The following is a 15,052-nucleotide window of genomic DNA, read 5'->3' on the forward strand; positions in this document are numbered from 1 at the left end:
CAAACAAATGCAACTGGACCATAAAATAAATACTCGAAGCCTAGAGAGAAATAATGATCTACTGCATGTTACAACAACCGCCATGATTGGCACTATTTGTTATATTTATCTTCACGCTTGTTCTCACATACACACATGTCTCGCATAATTACCCTTTCCATCCAACTGTAGATGACTAAACTTCGGAGAATACTGCTCGGTTTATTCCATTCACCTCATGACGTTCCTGCCACCTTGGAAGCAACTAGAAATGCAAGACATAATGATGACTTCAACACCGGATTCAGCAAAAGTTGGTCTAAGTTTCAACATGGATCGAAGTATGTAATAGAAGTTTCCACAATAAATCCATTGTTCATCAAACTTAAAGAAAACACACATGAGAAATTGAGAACTCATTCAGAGTCAAAATAAATCCATTGTTAATCAGTAAACATGCTGTTAAAGTTCTAGTCGCCACTGAAAAAACAGGCTTAGCTTCAGCAAGAGCAACAAAAGCACCATCCTCTCCTTTCAGGAATGGAAGCAACACCCAATTGCAACAACAAAAAATTACAGAAACCCCAAAACACATCCTACATAACTGACAAACCAAAATAAAAAAACGGTTTATCAACCTAAGAACCCCACTTCCCTTTGATACGATCCACCAAGCCCCTTTGATGGATTATAGGATAACCAATGCTCATATATTAAAGAGCAATGACCCACATTATAAGGGACAGCTCCACAAGTAAACTTAATCACCTAGAACCTATGCATACCTACATTTCATGGCCAGTCAGGCGAAGGGACTACCAGTTCAATATGGACAATTATGCTCACTTCAAATCTCCGGAGAAACAGCCTTAGGTTTTAACAGTCGGCATCATCATTGGACTTCCCAGGGCAGCAATCTTAGCCCGATGACTGCTGATCACAATGTTCTTCCCCCTCTCTCTTTGAGGTAGCTCACAAGCCTCGCTAATAGATTCACGTTTTATATCTGCTGGAGGGATAAAGCAGTCAGCAGAAAGGCCAGCAACATTAAAGGCCACCTCTTCAATAGTCCAAGCCTCCTCCATCCTGGTCTTTGAATGACTCATTGCCACTTCCCCAAACCGAAAGAGAGTCACAACTGAGTGACCAGAGTGTGCAATCATCATGCCTTCGACAGGACGGTAGTCATCGAGGAACGAGTTGATTGAGGTTTCCCAGTAGACCGCATCCCCACCAACGGTCGGCTGGATCCGAGTCAGGTGTGAATCCTCAATGTGGAGGAGAAGTCCAGTTTTCTGGCTAAAGTAGCCAAACAAGACATGCCTAATAACCTCAGAAGCTCCTTCGCTCCTGGACCTAAGTGTATCTGGATCTGCACAGAGCTTGAGGATGAAGCAATCCTCCCCATTGACCTCCTTCTCCCCAATGCATCGAGCATTGGCAAACATGCTAGCTGTGGTCAGTGGATCAAGACCCTAAATTTATAAATGCGTAAGTTCATCTCGGTTAAACATACTGGATATAGCAAAAGGAAATAGGAATCGTACAATAAAAGCATTCCCATAACACATGGAAAAAAGAGTTAAACCTCCACCCTGTGATATACTATACCTGAAGTGCTCTACGAAGGGGACGAACAGGGCCCTTGGCAACATGGGCACCTAACCATGCCGTGTGGTGCCAAACTAGCTTGCTGTTACAACCAGCATGGACCTTATTGCCACCTACAGAGAGTTCAACATACCACATCTCAGGTGCCATCTGCCAGAGAACAAATCCACCAGACTCAGCATCCCTTGTTGCGTTCCTGTTTTTGGTGATCCTGGTTGCCGTCTCAAACTCAGTAGCCACCATCCTCACCTTCCCCATTGAATATGTATTCCTAATGGAACTGAGAAGCTTGAAACCTCCTGATGCAGCTATATACTGCTGGAGGATGTACTGTGCTGAAGAATTCTCCTGCCACAACAAGTTAAAGAACAAATGCTAGAAAGCTATGTTTAACAAGGAAAATATGAACTGAAAAATAGGATGAATTTATCGAATCATGGAAGGAAATGCGTCATGTATTTTTATTATCAAATCCTACAAATAGGAATTTTACTTGAGGAACCGGAGAATGTAAAAGTCAACACGATTAGCATTTCGTCAGACAAGTTGCATTACCGCGATTAAAATAACCGTAGTAAATCATGTGAAATTTGATACTATTACCACCTAGATACTATTAAATACTCACAACTAACACAAATCGTGTCAATAAATGAAGTAAATCTGAGAAAGATGAAATCCTTACGATGGGAGTATCCTTGATGCTGAGGTGAGGAAGCGGGTCGATGGAGCAAGCATGAATAGGGGCGAGGGGAGCCGCCATGACGCCTAGTAGCATCCGGAGATCCGACCGCCGGAAGGAGGAAGCAGAAGGAGAGGCGGACGGCGCACGTGATAGCTGGTCTTTGACCCACTGTCCCCACCCACGCTCCTTCTTCGCGTCCTCTCCCGTCGCGTGTTCCGGTCCCTCCATCAGAGGCGTCAGGCTCCCGGATCTTGGCACCGCAAGCTCTCCAGCAATCCCACGCCTCTTCCACCGCCGTGAAAACAAAAACAGCTCCGCCACAGGCAATGTGCTCCGCCGCGGGCTCTCCGACCTCGGCCTTCCCCGAGACCGTGATGGAGAAAGCCCCCTCGCAACCTCCTCCCTTAGCACCGAGAAGAATCCTTGCTTCTTCTCCATCCTCCGTGCGGCTTTCCGCCTTCGCAAACCCTAACAAAAAAAAGACGAAACGAGGATGAATCGGCTTAAACAAATCCCTCCCAGGCGGTCAATAACAATTTGCTCCGACGAACTAGAGCAAGACAAAGACCGAGCTGCAAATATCGATCTTCCAAAGAGGAGGCCAAGTGAGGAGGAGCAACTCCGACTCTACGACTTATGTGATAAAAGCAGTTAGAGAGCGAAAGAATGCGATGGCCGATGGTGGAAATAATGGATACCCAAAAGAGTAAAGAGGCTATAAAGCATAGAAGGATCGAAACACGTAAGAGGGAAAGAAAGAGGTCTGAAACGTAAAAAAAAACCGTAGCCGCATTTGCGGTCGTCGATCACGTGAGTAGTGTTTCTTCGCCACCGGCAAAGAAGAGTACTTCAGATCTCATATGGTCCGTTTGTCACGTGACGGCAGCCCGTTATCATCTCTGGAAGCAACGTGTTACCAGTTATTTATTGCTTTAATTAAATTAGATAACTTTTTCTACTAAATTGTATTCTGTATATATATATATATGCAAATTATATCTTAAGTGCATGTTATTAAATTATATCTCAGATGTTATTAGTTATATTTTAGACGTCAATAAGTTATCTTGCTAAATTATTAGACTCGTGATTAATCTGAATTGCTATTGTTCCAATCTTAATAGATATATAACGGCTTGATATTATATATATATATATATATATATATATATATATATAAACAAATGCACCTATCAATCAACCATATGCCTTGTGTCAAGAATGCTACATTAGGTATTCACGTGGTAGCCCAACTAGCTCAAGGTTAATATACACACTCATTAAGTATAAATAGGGACGAATCCAGAATTTAAAATTTGAGGGGGCCGCATGTTAAGTGACAAAAATAATTGTCGTCAGAAATTTGTACACCCTTGAACAACCTCCGAATTCTCAATTTAAGACTAAAATCGAGATCAAAATTTACCTAGAAATCACCGTCCTAGGTTACACAGTGGTTGATGAGATAACAATAACGAACAAGTTCAAATGTAGCTCGGGCATGAAACAAGGGCCAACGACCCTTCTCAAATTGCGATGTTATTTCAAGATTTTGGTATCAAACTACCAATAGAAAATTTAGGTTGTAGACTTTCTAAATATGTAATCAATTTTAAAATTTGACGATCAACAATGGCACAATTTACAATGAAAGTAATAACAATGATTTTGAAGTGAATTGGAGAAAGTCAAGATAAATGCCTATATCATAAATTAGAAAAGATTTCTATATAGTAATAAATTAATAATATTATTACTAATAATGTTTGTATATAATTAATGATCAGTTTCCTTTTATTAACGAAAGTATTACGTTCCAACATAATTCCTATCAGGTAAATTAAAAAAACACCCAAAAGAAATATTTTTCTCTAAAATTATATAGCATATTTAATAAGTCTATCATTCCCATCGATTATATTACAATATATTTAAAAGGAAGATTAATTTCATCATCTTGTACTCCTTCACCATTAATTATATTATATTATACTATATTATATTATATATATATAAATATATATATAGGGGGATTTACATGATAGATGGGGGGCAGGCCCCCCCTAAGTCTCCATGTAAATCGGCCACTGAGTATAAACCAGTAACAACGAAGGTCACTGTACATGCATGTCTAAGTCGATCGATAAATGACTAAGAAGTGAGATAAATTTTTTTTCCCAAGGACATGTACCGATCAAAAATTAATCTCTACATCATTTAATATATCTATAACTCTCTAACCAACTACATATCTCATGAGGACCATCATACATCCATGTCTAATTGTTGTAGGAGAGGACATAGAAAAATAACTATATTGAGTATGCACCTGATTGAGTTCTTCAAGTTGAATTGAATCACCTTTGAACTCTAAATAATAATAAATAATATATTACTTCTCATTATAAGAAATTGAACACTATCACTTAGAAATAAGACTAAGAATGCAACTTAAGTACATAGACAACTTAATTAATTAATGCTCATTATATTGAAATTAATTTGGCTTATATATGTGCTCAATGGACAAATCCAAGATTTGAAATTTTTTGAATTTTGCCGCAAGTTAAAGTGATGCATAAGATAGCGCCTCGAACAAAAAATTGCTTCATCGATTATTTAAAAGTCTAGATTCTCTACCTATAAAAACAACATGTGAGTAAATACCTGCCACCTACATGCACAGGGATCAAGCAGTTTGGAAGGATTAGAATTTGTTGTATAAAATATTAATTTATGCTTAATAATCAATATTATACAGCTAAAATTAGTCAGCTGAATAATATTTCTTATTATATGTCGCTTATAAAACAGCTTCGGACTAAGATTCTCACAGACAAAATATTGACTTACGATACAATTTGAAATCTTAATTTGATTATTTCAGCAGGAACATGTGCATGTATATATATGATCGATCCACTCGATGAGCATATGCATGGATAAATAATTGGAGGTGAACGTTTACTTAATTCTTATTGTGAACCTGTTTTAATATTCTAACTGTCTCACCGCGTAGATTGCGGCGCCGGCGGGAGTTGTCGCATTGAGGTGGCTTGTTCTTCCTGTCCAGCCCCGCCGCAAAATCCAAACACAAAAATTGCAATCCCATCACTTTTTACTAACACAAGTATTTGTATAAGAAAAAAAACAAGGAGTATAAGATATGCATGCTTATCTAGCTATCTAATAACAAGCACTTGTATAAGAAAAAGGAGCATAAGACATGACTTTTTACTATCTGACACAGGTACTTGTACCTATCGTGATCACGAGATATCACAGTGGACATGATTGAAGCTCACTGGCTCTACCTAATCCACAGGCAACAAGGCAAGTGAATGCATGGGAGGAGCAGAAGAGAATCAAACTTAACCCTGCTTACGTGCGTTATTTTCTTCCAATCTATTTACCGTAGGCGCAATACGAAGTGGGTGTGGATGAAGGTATCAGACAGCTCTACGGACGCCATATGAGAATGGGGCAATGGATAGCCTCTCAGGCTTTGCACATTTGCTTTATAGCTTGTTTTGTTCCCTCTGTCACCCGTGTTAAGGATGCGTATGAAAACGAAAAGACTTACAATGCTAGGAAAATAAGATTGGAACAATAATTTGTTATCGGAAAAATGATCATAAATAAATAAAAAAAATTCTTCAAAGTTCCACAAATCAAAATCCTCTATTGGCTCTTGATGTTCTCTCTTGATCACATATATTTCACCAATTATCTTGGATGCCCTTTTATAAGAGGAAGACAACTATTCGCCTACCTCTATTAATGAAGGAAGGTGAAAGGGTCGGAAGATGAAGGGAAGATGTGTCCTTTCACCTTCTTAATTTCAACATCTCATACTCATCCAAGTGAATCCATAAAGATTATTTAGTCACCAAAATTATGTAAAAATATTTAATTCATTCTTCAAGAAAAATTGTTCATGTGACAGTAAGCATACTGAGCAATTAGAGACATCAATAACTTACCTTTACCTTATATTACATTATTTACATCAATATGAGCATCTCTAATCTCTCATAATGACTATTATGTCAAGAATATATTTAACATCTTCAATCAATATAATTATTCACAATCACATTTTAAGTACTAAAAAAAAATATATAACTGGTCGACTAATAAATAAATGTCAAAGATGTAATTTAATATTAATCTTCTTTTTTAGTTAGAATCTATTCATTTTAACCAGTCATTTTCCTAATTATGTTTATAGACTGAATCATCTATAGCCAATAAGAAACTATTAAAATAGCAGACACTTATTAGAACTTCAAGTAGGCAGCTAAATAATCACTTAGGGTAAGATTGAGATTAATTTATAATCTTAAGGGTCTCACATAGTAGAGAAACAAAAATTCATCCTCTTACTACCCTTATTGTCGTTGATCTTATTAGCTAAGACTCTCAGAGAGTAATTCACTGGTGACATGGAAAAGGTATTGACTATTACTATTGCTCAGAACTATCAGGGGAAGGAGGTCGAAGGGAGCAACCACCGTCTTCCGAAGCACCTGGAGAATAATAGAAACTGAAAATAGGAGCTAGAATGGTGTCAGGATGCCCTAGCGTTACCACTTCGATGCCCAAGTAAGAACCAATCCAAGGGTGGAGAGCCAAGTGAACTAATTACGAATAGTTGAGAGTTGTTTTTTTGGAAAGAGAACCTACCTACCCTACACCAAATATGACTTTCTGTAGCATGCAAATACGCTTTCCACGGCGCGCATTGCATGTTGCACAATTGCAAGTTGTTAAAAGTCATAGAACATCGAGAGCACGCGCCGCACACTGCAGTTAACAGCATTCGCAGCGCGTGTCGAATGCTGCGATTACGAGCATTCATAGCGCACGCTGTCCACTGTGGTTACGAGCATTCACAGCGTGCGTCGCGCACTGCAATTAAGAGTAATCAACAACATTCGCAACGTGCGCTGCATGCTGCGGTTACAAGCATTTGCAGCGTGCGATGCGCGCTGCAGCTAAGAGCAATCAATACCATTCGTAGCACACATCGCACGCTGCAGTTAAGAGCATTAGCAACACCCACCATACACTGTGATTAAGAGCATTCGCAGCCCACGTCGCACGCTACAGTTAAGAGTATTCACAGCGCACGTCGTGCGCTGCAATTACAATCATTCAAATACCACACAAATTACAATACCACATATAATTATAATACCACATGCAAATTATAATATCACATACATATACCACATACACACAATTATAAAATCAAAACTCAAACAATTATAATATGACAATTAACCATAAACATCACACTTAAATACAACAATTCAAACTAGTAACAAAAAATTCACTTAATAACATAATTTTTTTTCTACAAAAGAGTATATAACTTTAAAATAAATAGAATCTATATCAGTTATATACAACTATAAACTTAGATAACTAAGCAACTATACTTCCTATTGCATCCTCGAAAAAAGCATTTCATCATTTGGTCTAATTAGGTCCACATTCTCTAAAAAACTTTATCAATCTAAACTTTCCAACATGATCCACCAAGAAGAATGTGATGCACTGTTACTTTTGGATCTGTGAATGCAATTCGACCTTCTGCCACAACTCCATCAATGCACCAATGAAGTAGCTTACATTTAGCATTATCCCTAATATTTTCATGACTCACATCCTTCAATTTTGACTGTATAATAATACAAAATTATTAATTCTACCATGTTTATTTTTATATCAAATATGTAATTTAAAAAACATAAATTTCAAAATAATTACCTAAGCTACAGTTATAGTTAATATTATCAACATTACTACTTTTTTTTTCACGACTACCGCCGCCAACATCATTACCAATACCGCTACCAATGCCACCGCTAGCAACTTAAACAAATTGTGTCAATTAATATCACCATTGTTAGGCACCTTCACTGCTTGAAAATAAGTTTTGTAAGAATGAAACTTTTTCAAAAATTTTCAAAGAATACTTTTTAAGCAATGAAATTTTCAAACGACTAGGGTTTGCAAAAATGAAACTTTTTCAAAAAAATTTCAAGGAATACTTTTGAGGAATGAAATTTTTAAACGGCTAGGTTTTGTAAAATGAAACTTTTAAAAGCAGTTTACAAAAATTAAAGCAGTCAGTTTTCAAAACAAATTTTAAAACATATGATTAGAATTTTTCAAAACATGTGATTTTTAAAAATGTGTTAAGAATGATTTTCAAAGAAAGTATTTTGAAAAAGAGTTTTTGAAAACATCTATTCAAAGTATGTTTAAAAATTATTTTGAAAGTTGTTTTTAAATATTCTCCCCCTAAACCTGATATTAAAAAAATAATCTAATCATCTAAAAATTATCCTTAACTGTCTAACCATTAGTTAATAACTAACTATCAGAAAATAACAGTGTTCACTTGGTTAGTCAGGTTAAGTCTTTTTATCCACTTAGTGTTTAATTAGACTAGATTACTTAACCTAATCACTATAAATTTAGTTTTTAAGGCTCAGACTTATGTTGATGCACTAATATAAGCATCTTAAGTCCAGGCAATATGTCTATATATCTCACCCCTTTCTAAGTTTGACAATACATATACAAGGTAGCTCTAATGCGTTGGTGAGATGCTCAAGTCCTAAATCTATAGGAACATGCTTTCTATGTATATGATCTAGACTAAGGCTAAAATTGATTTTGAAAATTCTAAAAATAAGGAAATTTTGAGAGAGAGAAAAAAAATTACCCTAGAATTTGTAAATTATTTGAAAAATAATTTTGAAAATAGTGATCCTAGTCTATTAAACACATTCCTAGTTTAACAAATAGACTAAAGGGAAAAAATTGACTATAGATAGTAAGTAAAATATACAATGCATAATAGTGTATATAACATGACTAGGTATGATCATCATCAGCAGGTGGTATTGGTAGGGGTCGCTCAGGTGCTCGCAGAGCCTGAAGAATATGCTCAAATCTGGTGGTCATGTCATCTCAGAGAGAAGTAAATCTGGTGGTAATCTCCACCTGGAGTGTGTTGAATCCATCTGAGACTGACTGCCATAGTTGTGTGGAGGACTCCTCGAGTCGAGCCAGTTGGTCCTCGATAGATAGCTAGGTCGAGGGCTGGGTCGAGGTCGAGGGCTGAGTTATAGTCAGAGGATATCTGAAGAGCTGCTCGACCGTCATTACAACAAAAATGTTAAAAGACAACACCATAAAGACAACGGTTTTAGAAGGAACTATTGTTAATTGGGTAAAAAACAACGATTTTTGACAAAACCATTGTCTTTGAGCTCCTCCAAAAAATAAAAGACAACAATTTTACAAAACCCGTTGTCGTTGAGCGACTTTTTGTAAAATCAACAACACCTTTTACAACGATTTTCTAAAACTGTTGTCTTTAAGCGCTTTTTTAGGGGTCAAAGACAACAGTTATAATAAACCGTTGTCTTTGACTTTATTCTTTCGCCGTTTTCCCCCTTCGTCGTTTTTGTTGTAGCAATGTTTTGCTTCCCTCTCTCCAAAATTTTTTTGGCGCCCTGTTTTCCCCCCTTAGCCTTCCCGAACCCTAAACCCCTCTCCTCATACGATCTTTTCCTCCCTTAGCCTTCCTACCGAAAAACGTCTCTGGTGAAGGAGTCATCTGTGAACCCTCACCCAAGGAGAAGGAGAAGAATAATCCCCAAACTCCACCGCCTTCGCCTCCGCCTCCACGCCCGCCCCCGTCCGCCTTGAGCCTCCACCTCCCTCTGCCCCAGACGACGAGAGGGACTTCAAACGCGTGGGAAAGATGGCCTACAACTGGGCGATCGCCCTCCTCACCATCTCCGTCGTGCTTTTGCTGACCACCCCCCAAGCGCTCGACCACACCAAACGAGTCTTCCTATACGCCGCCGGCACCTGCCTCGCCTGCCTCTCCCTCGTTACCTCCGTCGGCCTCATCTACTACTCCGTCCTCAGCCATCCCGGCGCCCAACTCGCAAAGGTATAGAGAGGGCGATGGGATTCTCCGCGATAAACCTTGTGATGGCTGTCATCTTCCGCTTGGCACTCCTTATCCCCATCCCGCTCTTTCTAAAGATCATGGCTCCCATTATTTTGTTAACCGGGCTACTGCTTCTCTCAATTTATTTAACAGATAAAATTAAAGTCACATGAAAAAGAAGCGCAACTACTACACATTGAATTAATCAATCAGTTGCATATATATCAAACCATTCAGCGTTTTAAAATTATATCCTTTATTAATTGTGGAATGTTCGTTCGATTCTTAGAGTCAGTTTAGTTGCATAGATAGCTCTGAGATGTGTTAATTTGTTGAGTTCAATTAGGAGCTGATTGTCTATCTCTGAGATGTGTTTCTTTTAGTCTTAAAGCTTTGCTTTGATCTTCTTCAAAAAATGCATGTGTTTCGTTCGAGTCTTCGAGAAGTCTTCTATACTGTAAACTTCACTTTGATCGTTCAACATTCTTGGTGTTCTCATTCAACAATTACATGTTTGCTTATGGATTTTTGACGACTTTGCTTTAAGCATCAGCATCCAAGAGGGAGTCCAACTTTAGCGTAGATGGTTGAGGTTCCTTAAGCATCAACATCCAAGGGGAAGGGGGAAGCGAGATCACTGAGGTTTCTTCTTTCCCTCACATTGGAGAGCAATGTAAGTGCTTTTCTTGATCCATTCTTTTTTTTTCTTTTCTATTATATTAGCACAGATCAAGACAAGGGATTTAGAACTTCAGAGTAGATGGGTTGCTTCCCTTGTTTACATTGTTGCAAGAGGGAGTCCAACTCCCGGATAGAAGATAGAGACGACACCCAATCCATCTCAGGATTCCATGGCGATTCCTCAGGTCAGTATCCGGACTGCAATCTACATTGTGATTTAGTGCAATATGAATGAATTTTTTATGAATCTCTCACTGAAATCTTTCTCCTCCGTGTAGAATCAGTGATCAAGAACAAGGCGTCATTGCTAGAAGAGAAGAAGAGTAACTCTATGCACAACTCATTGCTGGATTCCACCAGCCAAGCAACCCTCTTTCTTCCTACTTTATTTCTTTGCTTTTGCCTCTGTCAAAGCAGAAGTCATTGTTGATGGGGAAAAAGATCTTTTGCATGAGAAGGAGGTGGCTATCATGTAGCTAAAGTGCGATGGGCTTCAAGGGAACAAAGACGATGATTGTATGCATTAAGGAAGCAAATGTCAAAATCCCTTAAAGGTTGGGTCTAAATTATTTGCTGCTTACTGGATGATAAAGCTAGGGCGGTATAAAATATTGACGATGACATTATTCAATCTGATGCTAACTTGCAAGTCCGCTGTTTTGAAGGAGCTATTGGTATAGACATAGATACCAATGAAACTAAGAACTCTCAGGAGGCTTTACGGGTTCTTGATATTATTTTGCGGCAGCATGCGGCAAAATAGTATGTGAATTTCCTTCTAGTCATTTATTGTTGACATTATGGATTACATAATTGTGGGTTTGTTTGTTGCATTTTGATAGTTACAAAAATACATTTTTAGGGAATGTCTTCTTGTGAGACAATCATTTTTTCAAAACAATCCTAAAAACTTTACTGACATTGGTGGTGGAGTCATAGGATGCGGAGGTTTTCCTTGTAATTTGAGGACTTCACAAGGAGGCCTTTCTTTGAGTATTGGTAAGAACTTACAATGTCTCTACACTTCTGCTATTTATTTTTTCTTGCATTGTCATTCAATCACTTTATTGTTTTAAAATATTATTATCTTTCTTATTTGTTGAATATAGATGTCTCTACTACTATGACTGTGTGTCCTAGACCAGTGGTTGGTTTTCTACTTGCAAATCAAAATGTCAAGGATGCATACCAACTGGACTAGAACAAGGTGATTAAGAATTTGTTTTTTATGTTTATTTTCTTGGTTATTGAATGTCTATATATAATATACCTATTGAGGCAACTTGTTTTAGCTTGCTTGTTTCATTCTTCATATTGTGTCTACTAAGATTATTTTTTTCACTGTTTGTTGTTGCTAGGCTAGAAGAGCTTTGAAAATTTGAGAGTGAAGACAACTCATACAAATCAAGAATTTAAAATCATTGGGATAAGTGACAAGCCTTGCAAAGATGAAATGTGAGTCTTTCCGGGTTGTGTTGTTTTATTATTTGTCAGTATTTTGCAATCAATTGGTTTATAAGAATCTTTGAATTTTTGAATCGTATGTAATGAAACATTGTTTTAAGAACTAGGAGAAGCTGCTTTTATATAAATGGAGGCACCAGTGGCGGGCATCTTCGGCATCCAAGAATTTTAGTATAGAATTACTTCATATATATATATATATATATATATTGAACTACTCCTCACTAGATTTAAATCGGAAAGCATTGATAGTTAATCCTTAACGAATACAGGGAGGAATTATACAAAGAATGTGTCATAGCAATGCAGGGTGGGTTGCTACTGACCAGCAATAACTTTGGTGTTGTAAGAGAAGCAATTAAGAAAGCATTTGCAAATCTTGATGTCTGGCTCTCGATTTGGTGAGCCCTAAAAGAATATCTACTTAGCTTAATTGTTGTTTTAAAAGTAATTTGTCACTCTCTAATCTTAACCAGTGGTCACTTAGTTACACTTCAAAATTTTAGTATTTCATTTTTAAATATGTCGAACCTCTTGGTTATGAAGGCTTTAACAGACAGGCAAGGATATTGAATATGGTGCAACAATAACTGTCATGTTTGTCAGGAACGATTCCTTGTTATACTCTATCACATAGGTTATATCTCTACATGACACAATTGAAGAGAGAGGAGCATGATGATTAGGAGAAAGTCAACTATGATTGAACTTCCTTAGTAAGATTAACATATTAAATTCTAGAGTTGTTTGCATAACCAGTATCGGTTATGTATTACAACTATTGGAATATTTATTCTGCTTGCATTTTTTCCTTTTGTTATTTGTGATAGAGTTATATTATTTTTATTTATTATGATGTCTTCTACATATGCTTTTCAAAGTTTTTGTTCCCACATATTCATGTTTTAGGAATAGTAATGTACTGTTATTAAAAGCAGTGGAGCGATCTCTCTGTATTGTTGTAGTTCTTGGTCATCAACAAAAAATTAATAATCAAGATAATGATATCCATTCCAAAGGCCTAAACTCCACACTAAATTCTAGAGTGCAATACTATGCATGCACAAATCATATTTAGAAACCTCTGCCATGAACCATCCAATCTAATAAGGAATCTGATACATCTAAACGTCTCCACATTGACAAACCATCATTTTCTATAAATGTTTACATCTAATGTTAAAACTTCATCATCCTCAAACCATGGGATTATTTAGGATAGTTCATAAGGATCACATCCCTACATTGGAATGCCATTTTTGATATTTACTTTTCATAAAATTAAATACATAATTAATATAAGACAGTTCTATAGTGTCGTAGTGCAAATGTACTATTATTAAAGGTTAAAACAAAATGATAATCTTAAAATTACCAACTTGTGTTGGAAAGCTTGCAATGCTCCCCTTTGATGGATCAAATCAAGCTCGATTATTATAAGTTAAAGGTAATAATCTGCAGTCAAATGTGATGGATATAGTTTCCCATTAGATGTGTAATGGGCATTTTTCTTGCAGGGGAATGGTTGGTTGATCAAGAACCGGACAAGTAATATATATTATGTGACTTCCTTTTCTCCAGAACATAAATAAATAAAGGAGATAATGCCTTCTAGTTTTAAGTCTGAAATTTATTTCTTGTTTTTATTTTTGATTTCTCTTGCATGGCATAATGTTTTCTGGTTGATTTTTCTGTTGGAGCAGCTCATGCTACCCGATGGTTTTGGAAGAAGAGAAACAAAATACCAAAATGAAATCTTTCATTTTAAAACTTCATTCTTCTTGCATTTATAGTCTCCAGCTTTTCTTGGTGTTTAGAACAAAAGTGAAAAACTAGTTCACCAAGCCTATCATTAGATTAAGGTATTATTAATTTCCCCATTGTTAAAAACTATTAAAAGACAACGGATTTTATCCTTCCACAATCAGGATTCGTTCTCTGGTTGACAATCAGAAACTGAGATTGAAGCGGCAGATATTGAATACTATTTTAGGTACCTTAATATTTGCAAGGTATTTTTTCAGGTAGTTAATAATTTAAATTGTTTCTACTGCAGCGTGGATAATATCTGTAAGGACATTTTTCTTCGTGGCAAGATGGATGATCAAGGTTGGGTTCCCGTCTCATTGATTGCTACCTTTAACATGGTGAGTAATCCATGTGATTATGGATATGAGGAGTAATTTCATGTTCAAAAAATTTAACTGCCTCTACTTGCTAACACATCACAATATATGCAGGTTAAAAGGGTGACCACAAGAACAACGGTGATATTGAATGCTCTAAGAGATTCGACAGAACTTGAAATACAGGTACTTCACCCCCATCTTTTCCCCTCTTGATTCTACTCTTACCAGCTATGTTTCTTAAATAATTCATCTTGGTATTTTTCTTCAAAACCTGTTCCTGCAATCATCTACAAGCAGAGAAAATTAGAAGACGAGAGGATTGGATGAGATGGTTACTGCCCTCGATGGAAAATCCAAATGGTGATGGTTCCACGCCTCACTTGACATTGAACCATGATGATTCAGTCATCCACCCCATGCAGACTCTCAGATTAGAGGAATCTTCCAGTCAGGCCACCATGAGTCATACTCAAACTGAGGTAGCACTTGATAGGGGATCAACATCCTATAGCTGCAACAACC

At 37.0% G+C, this 15,052-nt stretch overlaps 2 protein-coding genes across 2 annotated transcripts; one reads left to right on the forward strand and one right to left on the reverse strand.

The window, feature by feature from the left end:
* Positions 1–334: 334 nt before the first annotated feature.
* Positions 335–2,965, reverse strand: LOC121975509. Its single transcript, XM_042527208.1, has 4 exons — positions 2,844–2,965; positions 2,276–2,743; positions 1,591–1,938; positions 335–1,454 (listed from the first exon to the last, which is right to left on the reverse strand). The coding sequence occupies exons 2-4, from the start codon at positions 2,711–2,713 to the stop codon at positions 849–851; spliced, it is 1,392 nt and encodes a 463-aa protein (XP_042383142.1). The 5' UTR covers positions 2,714–2,743; positions 2,844–2,965; the 3' UTR covers positions 335–848.
* A 7,096-nt stretch (positions 2,966–10,061) lies between these two features.
* On the forward strand, positions 10,062–14,584 carry LOC122041398 (probable protein phosphatase 2C 5). The gene is made up of 7 exons (XM_042601062.1): positions 10,062–10,256; positions 11,050–11,122; positions 11,216–11,260; positions 11,355–11,409; positions 12,674–12,802; positions 14,330–14,413; positions 14,458–14,584. Exons 1-7 carry the CDS (start codon positions 10,062–10,064, stop codon positions 14,582–14,584), a joined length of 708 nt encoding a protein of 235 aa, XP_042456996.1.
* Positions 14,585–15,052: the final 468 nt, after the last annotated feature.

This window comes from Zingiber officinale, chromosome 1B (assembly GCF_018446385.1).
Source record: "Zingiber officinale cultivar Zhangliang chromosome 1B, Zo_v1.1, whole genome shotgun sequence".
NCBI classification, from domain to species: Eukaryota; Viridiplantae; Streptophyta; class Magnoliopsida; order Zingiberales; family Zingiberaceae; genus Zingiber; species Zingiber officinale.